The sequence below is a fragment of the Phycodurus eques genome, chromosome 15 (genome assembly GCF_024500275.1).
Source record: "Phycodurus eques isolate BA_2022a chromosome 15, UOR_Pequ_1.1, whole genome shotgun sequence".
Taxonomy (NCBI): Eukaryota; Metazoa; Chordata; class Actinopteri; order Syngnathiformes; family Syngnathidae; genus Phycodurus; species Phycodurus eques.
In genome coordinates, this window is record NC_084539.1 from 21720303 (window position 1) to 21738652 (window position 18350).

The 18350-nt window shown below is 42.9% G+C and overlaps 1 protein-coding gene across 1 annotated transcript; it reads right to left on the bottom strand.

Moving 5' to 3' along the window:
• Nucleotides 1-7185: 7185 nt before the first annotated feature.
• On the bottom strand, nt 7186-17066 carry LOC133414074 (3-hydroxy-3-methylglutaryl-coenzyme A reductase-like). The gene is made up of 20 exons (XM_061699201.1): nt 16966-17066; nt 16212-16381; nt 16023-16134; nt 15859-15946; nt 15190-15274; nt 14991-15096; nt 14786-14892; nt 14223-14342; nt 13998-14131; nt 13117-13355; nt 12349-12446; nt 12077-12271; nt 11833-11991; nt 10788-10945; nt 10608-10713; nt 10261-10431; nt 9704-9844; nt 9449-9607; nt 8462-8616; nt 7186-7563 (listed from the first exon to the last, which is right to left on the bottom strand). The coding sequence occupies exons 2-20, from the start codon at nt 16374-16376 to the stop codon at nt 7512-7514; spliced, it is 2550 nt and encodes an 849-aa protein (XP_061555185.1). The 5' UTR covers nt 16377-16381; nt 16966-17066; the 3' UTR covers nt 7186-7511.
• Between the last annotated feature and the right edge of the window lie 1284 nt (nt 17067-18350).

Genomic DNA, 18350 nt, shown 5'->3' on the forward strand with positions numbered 1-18350 from the left:
CCTCTTACACGTCCTCGGACGATGGCAAACTCGCAGGGTCGACTTCCCACCCCGCCCCCCCGGTCCCTGCGTCGGTACCTTTAATGAGCCAAGGCGCGTATTCTACATTTGAAAAATCTCACAGCGGCGCACCGTCATATACAATGTCACAAAAAGCATAGATACAGTAAACCCCTGCTATTCCTCTTATATTATGATTGGGATCGAGCCCTGCTGGGAATAGCAAAAAAAAACAAAAAAAAAACATGTAATTAATGCGATCCCCCACTTTTGGACAGTTCCATTTCCATCGTGGTAGTTGCGGTTCCCCTCAGAGGGCCGCTATGACTGAAAAGGTTGAATCCCGTCATGTCGTTAGCCTAAATCATATTTGAATGTTTTGGGAAAAGAAGAAAATCAACAACAGCAAATTCAGCAAACACGAAGAATTCAGCCTTTTGCGGATTATTATGACCTGGATGACTGACAATCTACACACCAATCACATTTTTTCATTGATCTCTTGACAGTAAGTCAAAAACGACTTTGGCAATTACGCTCCTCGACTAACGATATTATTATGTACGCGGTACACCGTTGTAAACCAAATAACTCACAACTTGTGGAAAATAGTCAAACCCCAATAGTTCAGTATACAACTATTAAGTCAGGGTTGAGGTTACTAAACCTACCCATGTTCTGCCACAATAAAATAAAAATAAAAATCACTTTAGCAAGAAACACGAGGTACACGCACTTTATTTGCTATAGTGCGAACACAAAAATAATGTGGCGGGCAGGATCTGATCCCCAGGCCTTGAGTTTGACACCAGTGGTTTAAACCCTAAATAAACAACAAACTTGGATCCAAAAACACTTTAAATGTCATTTCAAACTCATCTTCCATGATTACCGTTACAAAGAAATACGATGATTGTTTTTTTTAAATACACTCCGTAACTTCCACTTACTACCCAGGCTAAAATGAGCTCCTCCCCGACATACAAAAAAAAAAACAGTTCATGTAATACTTTTCTATTTCGGCTATAGGTTCCACAGGGAAAAGCAAAACTCAATTTGTGAAGCGGGGGATTACTGTACTTAAATAACGACGGGTACACAAGTGACTTCATTGAGTCGTCCGCCTGTCACCATATGTCGCAAAGATACTTCATTATTTGTACTAAATAAGTCAGAATTGTCAGAACAATACATGGCTGCCTTGCACGCACAACGAGTTGGCGAGGAAAAACAAAAAATGGACGGCCGGTAATTCAAATCGAAAAGGCGGACACGCGCCTCCCCCTTTCCGCCTTGGCGCCACAACATGATGATCATATGTTAAAACAAGGCGGTCTACACCTTTATTCCCACACGCACGCACAGGCGGCCCTGATTGTTGCGCCCGTGCGCGCGCCTCCGCCCGACCTTCCCTTTGTTCAGGCCCCTTTTTCACAAGACATGTTTTAATGGAAATGATTTTCAAAAGCACACTGAAGCCATAATAGAGAATCTCCTTCAACAGCTGAGGTCTCCTGCCTCTTAAAGGGAGCAAACAAAGGAGGGGCCACGCAACATCTGTGGCGGGCCGCATACAACCCCCCCCCACCACCGCCACCGCCACTGCCCCCCCCCCACCCCACCCCCACTCCCATGCCCCACCCCTCGGTACCTCCTCACCAGTCCCCACCACCGCCTCAGCGCTCGGGCCTCCGTTGCCACCTAGCGGGCGGGCGTCCTTTTTCCGCCTCTGAGCCAAAGTGAGCATTTATGGGTTCATTCCTCCTGACGTCTTTGCTGGTGGACTCCAATCTTCTTGGATGTAAAACGTGAGTGGGTGAATATGTGTGTGTGTTTGCGCGCGCGTGTGGATGTGTGCACGTTTGAAGGGTTGTATCATTTCGATGTAAATAGTACCGGTAATAAAAACTGTCTCTTACAACTTGAAGCATCACCTGGAACCTTTTTTTTTTTTTTTTTTTTAAACATCAAAGACGTTTCGTAAAACCAATACACGTCAACAAAAATGTCGACAAACCGAACGGAAATTTGTGTTCCGCTAACGTAGCCGTCCAACATTTTGTTTCGAGTGAAATGAACATATGCGATCTTGGAAACACCAAAGACGATTTTTTTCATCCTCAAAGACCCTTTCAAAAACAGTTAAAAACAATCCAAGATTAATGTCAACATTTTTTCAAACATGAAGAACGTTTGTGAACATCTCTGCAAATTTAGATTAACGTTTGTGGCCCAACCGCAACATTTTTGTCTGGAGTGAACCGAATGTTGTTTTTGGCAAGCCTCAAAGACAATTTCAAGTTTTGAAAGAACCAATACGAACGTCAATGTCAGTCCAGACTTACAAGTCGATGTCTTTTGCTCACCGAACCTGACATTGAAGGCAATGTTGACCTCAGCGACCCCGATGTCTTTGTCAACATCAAAGAAAATTCGAAGTCTTCAAAGAGTCTTTCAACGTTTTTTTTTAAACCACAAGGACTTTTGTCAACATTAAAATTGAGACTGGTTAAGTCACCTAACATTTGTGGTTTTGCTAGCTTAACCCAACATCCGAGACGAGTTTGTCCTCAGTTATGCAAATGTGCATATTAAACATCAAAGACAATTTTGAAACTTCAAAGACCCTTCAACATGTTTTTTTTTTTTTTTTTTTAAACATCAATGTCAACTTTTTCAAAAACTGTGACTTTTGGAACCATTCAAATTGAACCCAACATTTGCGCTTTGCTAACCTAGCCTGACGGTAAAGACAATTTTGTCTTCAGTAAACCTCGTCTGTGTTTTTGTAAACATCAGACAATTTTGACTCAGTCAAGAAATTTAAGATTTGTATTTTTTTTGATGTGAAGAAGAAGAGCATCATAATTCGTGTTCATAATTCATGAAATATCCACACTAATAGGATTTTAATTATGAATTTTCCATTTGAATTCCACCACGTGTATTTGAAAGGTGGCTATCCCCCTCACAAGACAAGAGGCGTATTCATGATTTTCCATCCGCAAGGACAGGAAGACTATAAAAAAAAAAAAATCATCTTCTCCCCCTCCTCATCCCTTCGCTGTGGGCCAGGTGGGCGGACGGGGTGGCTCAGGTCCGCGCTCATTTTCCACCTGACTGCCTTTAATGTAAAGGCTAATGTGAGAGGAGACAGCCGGATTCACAACGCACGCACGCGCCGCGGAAGGCCGGAGTAATCTTCAGCATCCGCCCATCCCTTCTCCAGGCACTTCTTTGCTTTATCGAGGTCCCGCACCCAAACAAAATCGGGTAGGTAGGAATGTCTAGCGTTAGTATACTAACGAAAAAGTCTCAAGAAGCACAGGAAGTCTGCCATTTTGGTTGGAAGCGGCCATTTTAGGCTCATTTGGGGCCTTTCCCTTCAAAAGCAAACTTGTCCCTGAATAGTTCTGGAAAATTCAGCTCCCAAATCCAGTTTCACGTAGCAGCATGACATTTAAATGCTAGTCTTGTCTATCACGAGCAGACCCACAAAAAAAAAAAAAAAAAAAAGAGAAGAGAAGCCACGCCCAAAAAGACTCCGCTCGGGGCGCGGCCATTTTGCTTAGAAGTGATCATTTTACGACAATTTTGACCCTTTCCGGGGGTTCTTTTAAAGACGGGTTCATCCTATCGATTTTGTCCAGCCGCTACCGAACGGGACCCCCCCCCCCCCCCGTACGCAAACACAGATCGATGACGCTAAACTGAAAAACATTTGCGTTTTTCTTCGTTGAAAGTTTGATGTCGCTCGTCGCTTGCAGCCTGGTGCTCCAAACTGACTCACTAGCGCCTGCCCGCCCGGTGTAAACAAACATTAATGAGTGATAAATGAGGCTGGGGGATGGGAGGGAGGGGGGCGGTGGGCGGGGGGCGGTGGAGCCTCGGCTCAAACTCTCCAGTCCACTACACGCACACGCACGTGCACACACACAGGCACTTGCAGACCTCTATGGGAAAGACCCTCAGTAACCTTCACCTCCCATTCAGCCAGCAGTGTGTGATTATCACGGCGGTGCACACTCTCGCACAAAAGGTGCGCGTTCACTCTCGCGTGCACACACACACACACACACACGATTGCCATTAACATCAGGACTTTTGTAATGGATGTGTTTGTGGCCTTGCTACAGGAGAGAAAAGGCGCGAGCAAGAGTTGATGTTATAAATCATTGCACCCTCCCTCCTCTTCCTCCCACAACAAGTGCACACGCGCGCGCGCGCACACACACGCACACACATATTTGTCCCTCCCTCCAACTCTGTTTACCGCCTGGGGAGGCGGCGAGCGATGGAGGGGAATCCTATTAGCCAATGAGCCCGCGTCATTCATTAGCACACTCATGCTTGTGCACAAACAAAACACACACACACACAAACCCACCAAAATTTATTTTTACATTAGCCTTAAACGTGAATGGCTTAGAGATGATTGGATTTCGAAAGGTGCACAACTAGCGCGCGACGTGCGTACGTGCACAAGGAATATTCTCCGTAGTTTCCATTAACGACCCTGGCTAAGGTTAGCTCCTCCCCCCACCATAAAAAGTTTGCCTCTGATTTGAGATGGATCGCTTCAATACTTCCTTGACGCCAATTCCTACTCAGAGCGTGGGAGAAAGTTAATCTTTCCAACAAAATAATTAATTCATTCTAATTTTTGACTCTACCAGTTACAATTAATTGAAAGTTGTAATTGTTGAAACAATTACTTAATAAAAGTAATTTAAAAAATGGTTATTGTAGAGTGGTGATAGGGACTGTCGACGAATACCGAAAATCCATTCTGCCGGTGTGCGTGTCACGTGATCAATGGAGCGTAAAACCATAGGTTGGAAGAAATTGCGAAAGGTTCGATTTCTTCGTGGTTCCCTGCAGACTGCCTTCTTATGGCAGTTCTATTTTTTACATTGATATTTGGAGATTTTTTATTTTATTTGTTAAAATTTCAAAAACAGAATATACTTACGATAAAAAGAAATTCAAATTCATAAACTCCAACTCAGAAGAGACAGATTTTCGTAAGTGCTTTGATAGTCATCACCGCTTTGATTGTACAGTAGGACAATATTTACCGTGTACATTTATTATTTATATTATTGGTAGATTTGTTTGTGGTGTCCACGTGATTGCTGTATTAATTGTGAATATCATTTTCTTGGTTTTCAAAACGACCTTCCGGTGCGCTTCCAAAACAAAAGTAATCAGTGGAGAAACACCACCATCTCGTGGATATTTACGGTACTACAGAGCTGAACACATTTTCGTGTCCATTAACTTATATCTAATATTTAAAAAATATATCAAATCGGGATTCTTGCACATTTGAGATTTCAGAATTCTAATTCTAATTCTCAGAATTCTTTTCCACTCCCAAATTTCCAGAATTTTGGGTGAATTTTTATTTTTTTTACGACAATAGATGTGTATCATTCTGATTCTCTATATTCAGGTACGTCGCCAAATAGTTTCCAGAAGATTCTAGCGAGGTCATGTAGCTCGTGCAACGCAAGAGGAACCGCAGAACGCGAGACAACTTTTGTGCCTGCAAACGACTCACAAATGCCGCCAAGCTGGAGAGGTCAAACCAGCTCACACAAAGCCTTCAACTCCATCCATCCATCCCTCCCTCCCTCCATCCATCCATCCCTCCCTCCCTCCCTCCCTTTTCAACACCGCTTATCCTGGTCAGGGTCACCGGGCGCCGCAGTCTATCCCAGCTGACTTCGGGCGAAAGGCGGACTACACCCCGAACTGGTCGCCAGTCAGTCGCAGGGCACAAAAGTCTTGAACTCCTACTTTGAAATCCGAACACTGGTTTGAAACCTACATTGAAACGCCAAAACTCTCTTTAAAGCCTAATTTGAACCTTTAACCTTGTTATGAAACCGTACTTTCAAACCCTAACCCTGATTTGAAACCGTACTTTGAAACACTAACCCTGTCTTGAAACCGGACTTTGAAACTGTAACCCTTGTTTGAAACCCTAAAACTGTCTCTACTCTGCCTTGAAACCCAAACCCTTTTTTTAAAACCCTAACCCTGAGTTGAAATATTACTATGAAACACTAACCCCTTTTTGAAACCATACCCCGAAAGCCTTCAAACCCTGTTTTGAAACCCTAACGCTGTTTTGAAACCCTACTTTGAAACCAGAACCTTGTTCCGAAACCCTAACCCTGTTTTGAAACCCTTACCTTGTTTTGAAACCCGAATTTGAAACCCTAACCCTATATTGAAACTCTATTTGACACCCTAACCCTGTTTTGAAACCCTACCTTGAAACCCTAACCATGATTTAAAGCCATACTTTAAAACCCTAACCCTGTTTTCAAGTCCTACTTCAAAACCGTAACCCTGATTTTAACCCTTAATTATAAACCCCAACCCTGTTTTGAAACCCTACTCAGAAATCCTAACCGTCTTGAAAACCTGCTTTGAAACCCTAACGCTGTTCTGAAACCCTACTTTGAAACCCTAACCCTATTTTGAAACTCTATTTGACACCCTAACCCTGTTTTGAAACCCTACCTTGAAACCCTAACCATGATTTAAAGCCATACTTTAAAACCCTAACCGTTTTCAAGTCCTACTTCAAAACCGTAACCCTGATTTTAACCCTTAATTATAAACCCCAACCCTGTTTTGAAACCCTACTCAGAAATGCTAACCGTCTTGAAAACCTGCTTTGAAACCCTAACGCTGTTCTGAAACCCTACTTTGAAACCAGAACCTTGTTTTGAAACCCGAATTTGAAACCCTAACCCTATTTTGAAACTCTATTTGACACCCTAAACCTGTTTTGAAACGCTACCTTGAAACCCTAACCCCATTTTGAAACCCTACTTTCAAACCGTAACGATGGTTTGAAACCCAAATCCTACTTGGAAACTCTAAACCCGTTTTGAGAGCATAACTCTGATTTGAAACCCTAACCTTGTTTTGAGACCTTACCTTGAAAGCCTAGTTATTTTAAAACCCTACTTTGAAACCTTACCCTGGTTTTAAACCCGACTTTGAAAACCCAACCCAGTTTGGAAACCCTACTTTCAAACCCTAACCCTGTTTTGAAATACCTAACCCTGCTTTGAACGGGTAAACTTCTTTTTTTGCTTCTGCAATTCTGCTTTGTGTTCTCTTTTCTCGGAAAAATTACACGAAACAAACCTTTTCCAGGAGAAACAAAGGCAAACACATTGGCCAACGTAAAACCTTTATAATTTAATATTCTGTCACACTCAAAATATACTTCACAGTTTCTTTCGCCTTCCAAATCTGTAATGCATTTCCACCTACAAAGAGTCTTCTCATCGCAAAAAAAAAAAAGAAGAAAAATCAAGCATTCAGAAAGAAAAGACAAGTGAGTTCATGCAGTGGCGAGTCCAGTCTCGAGTCGTCCGACCGTCTCGACTCGGACGACGGACGCGTCGCGCAACCGCCGCCGTTGACGCGGACCCCCGAGCGCCGGCGTATTTCTTCCACAGGAGAACCGACGGCGTCACGCAGCGTCACAAGGCGTCCTCGGAAGGCGACGACACGCCGGCTAAGTTGGATTTGGACCTGAAACCAAGAAAGCGCTCATGACCAAACGTAGTGCTGCAAAGTGCAACTTGCTTTCTTCCCAGAAGGCACCTGACTTTTTTTTCTTCTTGGAATTTTTGTTTTGTTTTTGCGCTGCATAAATCCAGGACTTTTTTTTTTTTTTTTTTTTTTTTTTAGCAGGAGAATTTTTGCAAAATAAGCAAAATAATTTTGCACATTGCAAACTTTTTGCTCAGACCCCCATAATTGGCTCTTTATTTTGTTTTTACAAAATTTTTAAATTAAAAAAAAATTGTCTCCTCTGAGGAACTTTACTCTGAAAATGTGCAAATGTTCTTTTCTTATGGAAAAAAAAATTGGGATTGGGGTTTTGTAGAGAACAAACGACTTTTTTTTTTTTTGCTTCTTGAAAAAAAAAAAATGCAAACTTTCCTTTGCAAAAAAAAAAGGCAAATATTTTTTTTCTTCACAGAAAAATATCAGATAACTTTTTTTTCTTCCAAAAGAAGCAACTTTTTATCTTGTTGATATAATCTCGTTTAAAAAAAACGTTATTTTCATGTCAAACAAAACTACGACTTTTGTCTTTGAAAAAGAATCAACCACTCTTGTTCTGTACATTTTTTTTCCTTGAAAAATAAACCCGCTTGAATTTCTTTTTGGAAAAAAATCAACTTTTTCTTCATGGAAAAAAACAAAACAATTTGTTTTCCAAAAACAAAAACAAACAAACAAAATTTTCTTTTTCTTAGAAAGCACATTTCCGTCAAGGACCAACACTCCACACAACCCCATTTTTTTTTTTTCCTTCTTAGGGAAAAAAAAAATTCTTGGTTAAAAAAAAAAAAAAAAAAAAATGCGACAGCTTTTATTTTTCTTATCTAAAATCTGAATGTCCAACTTTTTTTTCCCGAACCTGTTGTGTCTCATGTGACTCTTGACGAGGTGTCCCGCCTCCAAGGCAGCCATGAGGGAGAGCTCCCCTGCCAGGACGCTGGCACAGACAACGCGCGCCAGCTGCCGGGCGTTCTCGCCCGGCTGGTCGGGCCTGGTGCCTTGGACACCGAGCATCTATGCACACAAACAACACGTTCAAATAAATAAACAAACAACAATAATAATAATAATAATAAACAACTTTATTCCTGCCAAAGTGATTGTTTTCTTCATGGAAAAAACACAAATGTATTCTCATTTAAAGATGCCACTTTTTTTTCCTGGGAAAAAAACCTCTCTTCTTGGACTTCTCTGAAAAAAAAATGAAAATACAACTATGATCTCTTTCACGGGAAAAAAATAAGACTTCTGACTTTTGTGGGTTAAAAAAAACAAAAACAAAAAAGGCCTTTCCTTTTGGGAAAATTCAGTAAAAATGTTTCCCCTTCATCGAAAAAAACAACAAGTTCGTATTGTAAATAAAGAAAACAAAATACTTTTTAGAAAAAAATAACTTACTTTATCTTTGAAAAACATACACCCAGAATTTTTTTGCCTCGAAAATTTTACTTCTCATATGAAAAATAACCAAAATTGGTTTATTTTTAAAAAAAATTTTTTTCTTATGATGAGGTAATGTTTTTTTCTGCACTGAAAAAGAACTCTTTCCTTATTGAAGAAAGATAAAAAAGTCATTTTTTCCCCCGTGCCAGAAATAAACGTATTTTTTGTACATTTTATTTTTTTTCCCCTGGAAGTAAAATGTAAAAATGTTTTTCCGCCTATAAAATAACTTTTCTTTCTGCTGGGGGAATAAAAAAAAAAAAAAAAAAAAAAAGTTTTTCCTCTCTGGATAAAAACACAAAAAACAAAAATAGACGACTTTTGTATTTCCTTCACAGAATTGTTTTTGTCCTGAAAAACAAACAAACCCAAGGGAAAACAACTTTTTTGGTTTGTTTGTTACCTGCAAACAGGCCTGCTGCGGCGGCAGGTTGGTGCCACCGCCGACGGTGCCCACCTCGAGGGAGGGCATGGTGCAGCTGATGTAGAGGTCCTCGCCGCCCGGCCCGGTCGCTTCCATCTGCGTGATGCAGTTGGCGCTGCCTACCGTCTGCGCGGGGTCCTGCCAAAGACCGACCGATTGAAGCATTTTACACGCAAACAGATAATGAATAATAATAATTATTATAAAATGTGTCCGTCTCGGTGGTCGTCTCACCTGCCCGCAGGCGATGAAGATGGCCGCCACGATGTTGGCGGCGTGTGCGTTGAAGCCGCCGACGCTGCCCGCCATGGCCGAGCCCACCAGGTTCTTGTTGACGTTGAGCTCCACCAGCGCCGCTGTGCTGCTCTTCAGCACCTAGTTTCAAATAAAACACCCCCCCCCCCCCCAAAAAGCACGCTTTATTTCATGCCAGGCCACCAATGGCACGGGCTAATTTTGTCTGATTTGGAGAAAAAAAATTATTGAACTATTATGATTAAAATGACTTTAAAATAGAAAGAGACTAGAGACTATTCTTATGAGTTATTTTTTCATGAAAAAAAAAATAATGATAATTACTTCACCACTGCTTTTTAATACCCGGTTTTGGACGTGACTTTATTTCTCTAAAGAAGAAATTCATTTCTGGCAGAATTCTTGTAGTGTTGCTAATTTTTCTCGACAAAATACAAACATTAAGACTTCTTTTCTTTTGCGATAAAAAAACCCAAACAAAAAAATTCAGCGCCCTTATTGCTCTTTCGCAACTGGGTTTGTTTTGCTCCCGTTACCTCACGGACCACCTTGGCGGGGACGGTGGCCTCGCTCACGGCGCACTTGCCCCGCCCCAGGATCCAGTTGATGGCGGCCGACTTCTTGTCGGTGCAAAAGTTGCCGCTGACGGAGAGAACCACCACGTCGGCGTGCTGCTGCCGTAGCCGGTGCAGAGCTTTTTCACAGCCCTACACACGCACATTTGATTATTTCCACCGGGGAAATCATTTTCTTTTTTTTTCCAGAATCAGGTGAACTCATTGTAAACAATATCCATGACTTTTATGAGCAGAAGATGGTTGCCTGTTTATATACTGTATATGATATACATATATATTTTTTGCTAATTAGACACTCGCCATACCTTTGAGAGCATGTTCATGCCCATGGCATCTCCTGTGTGCGCCTCGAAGCGGATGTAGAGGTTCCTGCCCGCTAAGCCCACCAGCATTTTCTCCAGCCGGGCGAACCTGGTCAGGACAAAAACGTTTCGGAAGCCCGACAGCGACAGTTCGCCGACGCGGGGCGGCGTCCGTGAACGCACCTGCTGGTCTGATCGAAGGCGTCCTTGATGACGGCGAATCCCTCCACGCTCTCCAGCCACGCTTTGACCTCGGCGGCGCGGCAGGCCGAAGGCAGACGCACCACGGGACCCCGAGTCATGCTGTCGGCCAGAACTCTGCTGTGGCAGCCCCCGCTCAGCTGCGGCACAATATTATTGCTTAGTAGCTAATTGTATTTGTGCAACAAAAATATGCACACTCAACATGTATGCTTCTTTCCCCCTGAAACAAATAAACAAAAAAGTTTCTTCTCTTGTAAAAATTACCTCATTCTCGAAAGAAAAAAAAATAAAGAAATATCACCATTCTCAAAAAACTACTACAGTTTTCTTTGCAACATTACTAATTCATTCTTGATAAACAATTAATTTGCCTTTGCTTAAAAAAAAATGATCAAATCCATCCATTCATTTTCTGAGCCGCTTCTCCTCACAAGGGTCGCGGGCGTGCTGGAGCCTATCCCGGCTATCATCGGGCAGGAGGCGGGCTACACCTGGAACCGGTCGCCAGCCAATCGCAGGGCACATACAAACAAACAACCCTTCGCACTCACATTCACACCTACGGGCAATTTAGAGTTGTCAATTAACCTACCGTGCATGTTTTTGGAATGTGGGAGGAAACCGGAGTACTCGGAGAAAAGCCACCCAGGCACGGGGAGAACATGCAAACTCCACACAGGCGGGGCCGGGGATTGAACCCCGGTCCTCAGAACTGTGAGGCAGACGCTCTAACCTGTCGTCCACCGTGCTGCCACCTATCAAATTTATCTTGAAAAAAATGTGTGTTTTGTTCAAGAATACTTTTTTCCAAGGGGGGAAAAAAATTCCTGGAAAAAAAAAATAGGACTTTGTTGTTGTAAGATTGGAAAAAAAAATATATGTAATTATATGATATTATTAGCCATCTAATGCAAATATTAAAACAAAATTAAAACGGGTTAAAATAATATTTTATTATAGATCATATCTCAAAAAAATTAATTAGAAAAAATATTACTTTGGAAAAAGTCTTGTTCCCACTTACGGAGAGAGCCCTGCAGCCTCGGTTGGTGCTGGCCACAAGGCAGCCCTCGGTGGTCGCCATGGGAACGTAAAATCGCACGCCGTCCAAGGGCAGCGGGCCGGCCACGCCCACCGGCACCGGCACGTAGCCGATGACGTTCTCGCAGCACGTGCCCATCACCTGTCGCGCGGGCACACACGAACATCTTCACATCAACTTGATTCTGTTAGAAATGAACACAAGAGAGTGTAAATGTTGCCGTTACCTTGGCGTAATCGTAGTTCTTGTACGGGAGCGACGACAAGGCGGCGGGAACGGGAAGCTCGGTGGACAACATCTCCCTCCTGATGGCCACGCCCCTCTCGGGGGTCTCCAGCACGGCGTCCAGCTTGTAGTTGAGGATGTGACGTGACGCCACCAGGTTGATCACCTCGCCGTCGCTGAGGCAACGGGGCCCTCGCTGAGAAGACGCCACGCGGTCACCGTCCGAGGTCGCGGCCGCGGCTTTGACTTTGCGGCGGTCGGGAGGGAGCTCACCTGCGGATCCGCGAGGACGTCCAGACATTCCTCCAACGGGCGAAGCGAAGCTTCAGCTTGGGATTCATCGGGAGTCGCCGGAGACGGACTGGCCTTCGCTGCGGACCAAGCCAAGTAATTATGACTTCAAACAGAGGAATACTCTTGGCAAAGTAAGAATTTAATTCTATTTCTCTTCACTTGAAACCCCCCCAAAAAATATTTCGTGAAACCAAAAACTTCTCCCTCAATAATCCAACTATATTCTTGTAAGATTACTATTTTCATCTTGAAGATCTCCTAGTTTGTTAAAAAAAAGTTTTAAAAAATGGTGTTACTATGCATTTGTCAATTGTGAATTTGCCTTTTGGCAGACTTTTGTGGGAAACTATCCTCCATTATTCCCTGTGCTCAGGCCAAAGCCGTGTCTAACACAAAAATAGCACTTCGGCGCCATCTTGTTGTTAAGGTTTTATATAAGAGTGAGCCGAAGAACTTCATTTAATCAGGCCTTGTCTAATAATATTCATAATAATGCAGAGCACTTAGGAAAAAAAGTGCTGTGCTGCCATCTTGCAGCATCTGTATGTGATTATAAACCTTTTAAGGGGAGGTGTCAGCAGATTTTTGCTATTTGAGAAGACTGTAAAGGGATACAGTTTATTTTTTATAGGATTTTTTTTTTTCTAGAAAGAAATAACACCTCCTTCCCTCATGTGACCCGATGAGGCTTCTTATAAACGACATCATTGCTGCTTTGTCATGAATGGAACCAATCAGGAGCCTCACCTTCCTCCCTGCACTCAAGTTTCAACTGCGCCGCTGCGGTCGCGCTCTTGTCGGCTTTGGCGGCGATGAAGTCCATCCTGCAGCAGGCGTCGGCCGCCGCGAGCCTTTGGGCGGGAGGCGAGCCGCCCGAGGAACTCTTGATGGACAGCGACGACTGGGCCTCGCTCTGCTCGAAGAAGACGTACTTGACGGCGAGCAGCAGGGCCAGGCTGAGCGTGATCACCTGCTCCAGGTCCACCCTGCGGGACCACAGCGCACCGCCCCAATCCGGATCAAACTCTTTCTTTTGCGTTTCAATTGCTAATTGAAATTCAGTCATTATGTCAGACACAACGCATCAAACCAATTACAGTAACATTTGAAAAAATGGTCCACAACTGTCCCCTAAAAAAAAAAAGTGTCAAATCCCTATAGATACCACAAGATGGCGGAAAAGTTCCACTTTTCTGTTTGACGGGGCTAGGGCCTGAATAAATGAAGCTACTCCACGCGAGGCTAGAATACAATTTTAATCGAGAACAGCCATATTTTTTCAAGTCATATTTTCAACTGGTGACAAAAAAGTTTTTCCAGTGTTTAGCGCAAGTTAAGTTCCCACACCCCCCAAGAAATCTGCGAATATGCGGGCTAACACCGTAATATTGCTAATAGATCACTTGATGCAACCCGGTCCTGATCCATACTGAATATGGCGGCTAACAAGCTAACACAAGCTTGCTAGTGCTTGTAATGCTGTTTTTGTTTTTTTGCATTAGATGAAAAGAACAACCTAGTCAGCCACATTTTTTTTGAATTTCCAAATGAAGATGAATGATACACAAATTTAACAGCAATCTAATTGTTCACTTGACTTTTTTTCTTTTCTTTTCTTTTTTTTTTACCCATTCAGCTGCAGCGGCAGCATGGAGGCGCCGTGCTCCAGCGTCTTGCGCGAGGACCCTGCTGCCGTCCGGTTGCGCCCGGGGTGCTCGGCCGCCAGTCGCGCGTGAGCGTGGACCAGAGCGAGTCCGAGAGACTAAAAAGTTGAAAGAAGCTTCAGTACAAGTAACGTCAAACTCGTTGCAGCGCTTGACCGCGCTCAGATGAATGCTGCTGCTCCGACTGACCATGATGAGCTTCACTCTCTGCGTCACGGGATTGGGCTTGTTGTGCTCTTCTTCAGCCAGCACGTGGGCAAAGTGGCTCAGCTGCCAAATGGGGCGACCCTCGCGACTTTCCATCGACAACTGCGCGCGCACACACAACCAAAAAATTTAAACCTCCAACCGAGGCTTGATAATGTTATGCTTTTTTTTTTTTTTTAAGATTTGAGTTCTTATTATAATATGAACAGTAGGGAAACATGTTTCCCAATGTCCAGGGAAATTCTTACTGTCCACATGGATGTCAAGTTGCCAACATATTTGAAAATAGAGAAAGATAAATAATTTAAAGCAAACAAAAAACTAGACAATTCGAGGCATAACAATTTAACCTCAACTTAAGACCTATTTTTACTCTTTCGCATTTGGTGAAACCAGACCTCGTATGCAATTAGTGTCTTGCCCTGCCTCACGCCCTGACATCTGGATTTTGGCCTGTTTTGCTGCCGCTCCCCCCCTCGACTCCCCCAAATAAACTTGATTTGCTATATTTAACATGTGTTGGCTGCCATTTTCAGCCAGCTTACCTCCAAAACCAGCGAGACACAAGCTGGGAAAAAAGTCATGAAGACAAAGTAGTTGGCCAGCACCGACATGCAGCTGAAACAGCACATGATCTCCAGCTGCGGCACACCTGGAGAACACGAAACCATCTCAGTGATCTCGACAACGTCATCATCATCATCATCATCATCATCAGCCGCGTCAGACAGAAAGCAAAAGCGTCCTTACCTGACATGGTGCCGATCCCGATGACCAGACACTCCACCAGAGCGTCCAGCGTGAAGGTGGGACCTAAGATGGCCATGCCCTCAGAGATGTTCTCCCTCACTTCCTCCTAAACCCCCGCACACACACAAACACACACAAAAAAACGGTCAGTGTTAACACTCCCTGCGTGAAGAGGCCGCGTCATAGTGGGCACACGCACCTGAGAGTTGGAGCTGAGGGCAAACTTGGCCAGCGTGCAGGCTTTGGACAGGTCGATGAGGAGGAGGAAGAAAGGTAACGCTTCACTGCGGGAGGAAGAGGAAAGGTTTTTATTGCGAGTGTATTCCTTCAATTGCAGAGAGTATCAGGCATCAATAAGGGGGAGCCTATAAAAAGTTGTTTTTTTTCCCCCCTTGTGTTGATATTAAATCATTCTACATATTTTCAAAATAGTAAAAAAAAAAAAAAAAGAAATGCTTACATTATTTTATCCAAATAAATTGTATTGAAGGTTAATTAGAGGCACGTTTTATGGTGGCAAGTGTGTGTTTACTCCCATTTAACATGATTGGTTAATTCAGAACATGGCCACTTCTCCAGTTATAAGAGGGTGTGCACACTTGTGCAGCCACATGATCTCAGTTCTTTATTTTTACTCCCCCTGTTGAAAAACATATGCACGGATGTGTGTCTACTTTTTCTATCCATTGTACATATAAACTTCTTTTTTATCAAAAGGAGATGATCTGTTGTGTCTGTTTATTACTTTTTTTTAATAAAAACGTTTTGCTTTTCTGGCTATAAAAAGAAGAAAAAAAAAACCTTCATTAAATTTAGGAAATTATGGCCTGAAATAAAGTTAGCGATGAAACCGATTTGGACGACTTACTTGAGGCCCGTCAGCTCTCTGCCGAAAAAGTGGATGACGACCGAGCTGAAAACAAAGCTGGAGAATAGTGTAAATAAACCGGCGATACCTGCGGGAGACAAAAATAAACATCTCGTGAGCTTCAACGGCAGCTCAAACGTCTCAAGAGATGCCGTGACACCGACCCAGAATGTACTTGGAGCCCAGCCGTCGGAGGGTCTTAAACTGGAAGTAGATGTAAATGATAGCCATGCAGCGAGTCACCGTCAGGATGACGGCGTCGCTGCTGCGGGTCGGCTAAAAAAAGAGAACACGTACGAGCAGGTGTCAGACACAAAGCGAACGAGGGTTCTTCCCGGTCGTATACGCTTCACCTCGTCGTCCACTTTGGGACAGTCTTTCCAGCTGCACGCGCGGCTGCTGGAGGCCAGGCCGTTCATGGACATGAGACAGACGGTGAGCGCCAGCGTGCCGATGATCACCTCCCACGGGTGGGCGGCCACCAGCAGGCCGTGGAGCCGGAACAGCCGTGCTAACATGGTCTCTGGAAGGACAAACACATCGCACTCAGTCAGTCAATGGGGAGTCAATATACAGGTAGATCTCAATAAATTACAATATATTCGAGTTTTTTTTTTTTGATGACGTACCTAAAGACGGTAAATTGTGCAACAGAAGACTGCAATTGACTAGTAAATGTGAACAATTAGCTGGTGAATGCAATAGGGACATAGCCTGAAGGGTCCACTACAAATTTGAGAACAATAAATGACATGTAAAACACAACAACAAAAAACATTGTTATCAAACCAATACAACAAGGTGTAGCGAACGAGTGTGGTGAAATTACATTAAAAGGCAGCACGCTAACGTTGAACGGAGAACAAATACCACCGTTTGACTATACACATAAACATACTGACCGAATTTCGCTCCATTTAGGAGCATTTCTCGCGTCAACATATATAAACTACGACAGGGTTAAAGATGGAGCTAGCCTGCTAACGCTAGCATTAGTCGTCCATCACGCCCATTCAAATTACGAAAGTCCGGCGGAAAAAAAAAGTTACTTGGTCGGTCAGTGAGGGCAACACTCTTCCGTAATAAACCGGTTAAAATCATACGTACCTTCAAAAAAATCCGTTTTCCGGTGGTCAAACGGTCGTTTCCATGATAGTAATCCGTTGTCGCCTTCAGAGACTTGTCGCTTCCATTGCTAACTGGACGACGTAATCCGGAAGTGGTGACGCACGTAAAATACGTCATCTGTAAATTTACGTATATGACGACATACTGGTGCGGGGTGAAAAGCCAACGTCGCATCTTTAAAACAAATACTTTTAAGAGAAATAAGAACAATATATGTTTTAAATATATATTTTAAGCAAAAGTATTGAATTATATGTTGCTACTGTAAGAGCATGACTAGCCATAAAATGGCTAGTCATGCACATGGCTAGGATAAATCAGCGGGTCTGCCATATTGGATGTGGCAAACCTGCCCCTGGCTTAAACTAATGCAATAACAGTAAAAGTTTGACAGTTTGGTTATTTAGTTATTTGCACACTACGGAGAGGAGCAGCTGACTGTGACAAGGTGACAAAAAATATTCTAAAAAATTAAGTAAAACGTAACGTTAAATAATTAGGTCATGAAACTGTTTAAATGTGCAGAAGCTTAAATAAAAATAAACTTCTTCCTCAATACTAACCCCAACCCCCCCGATAAAAAATGACTACTCCATACTATGTTGACTGTCGATTGCCTTTGGGGACCCCTATTGCTCACGAAGCTCAAAGCAGGTTCTTATTTCGACTATATAGATAAATTCATAGACTTCGACAGTTCAATTCAAACTATTTACAAATGGCAAATTAATTTACCCCATTGAGGACCAGTGGAAAAGATAACGGATGGAATAAATGATGGTGTTTTGTCACTGTACAAAATAAAAATGGTCATACTCATGCAGATGTTTGGGTGTACAGTGAACCATATTGCATCAGTAAAAGACCCTATAATCACAGTTCAGTGGATGATTGTGTTTTTGAACCTTATTTTTTGTTATCGCTTCAAAACATGAACGGAGTGTCGGGAGTATCTTCATAAATTAGAATACTGCATTCTAAAAAAAAATTACTATTATTATTGCAGGAGTTCAATTCAAAAAATAGTATAAACCCATGGCGAAATACTTTTCACAGGACCGATCCCTACCGTATTTCTATGTTTAAAAGAAATTTAATTTCATTTTCTTTTACATCCCTTCCGATGTGTAATACACTTGCATTCAAAATGCATCACTCTGCTCAAGAATACAGTCGCTTAGGCCTCTCTGCTTGCTTCTCATTCACTATGGAGACGTAACAACAACAAATGATTCTACTACTTCCGGGTGACATTTCAAAACAGCAGTACTGTTTTTAGGTTTTGGCGCGAACGATAAGTACGTACTTACGTACGTTTTGTCTTCAGCGTAAAAAGATAAAACACATTTGTGTGCTACTATCGA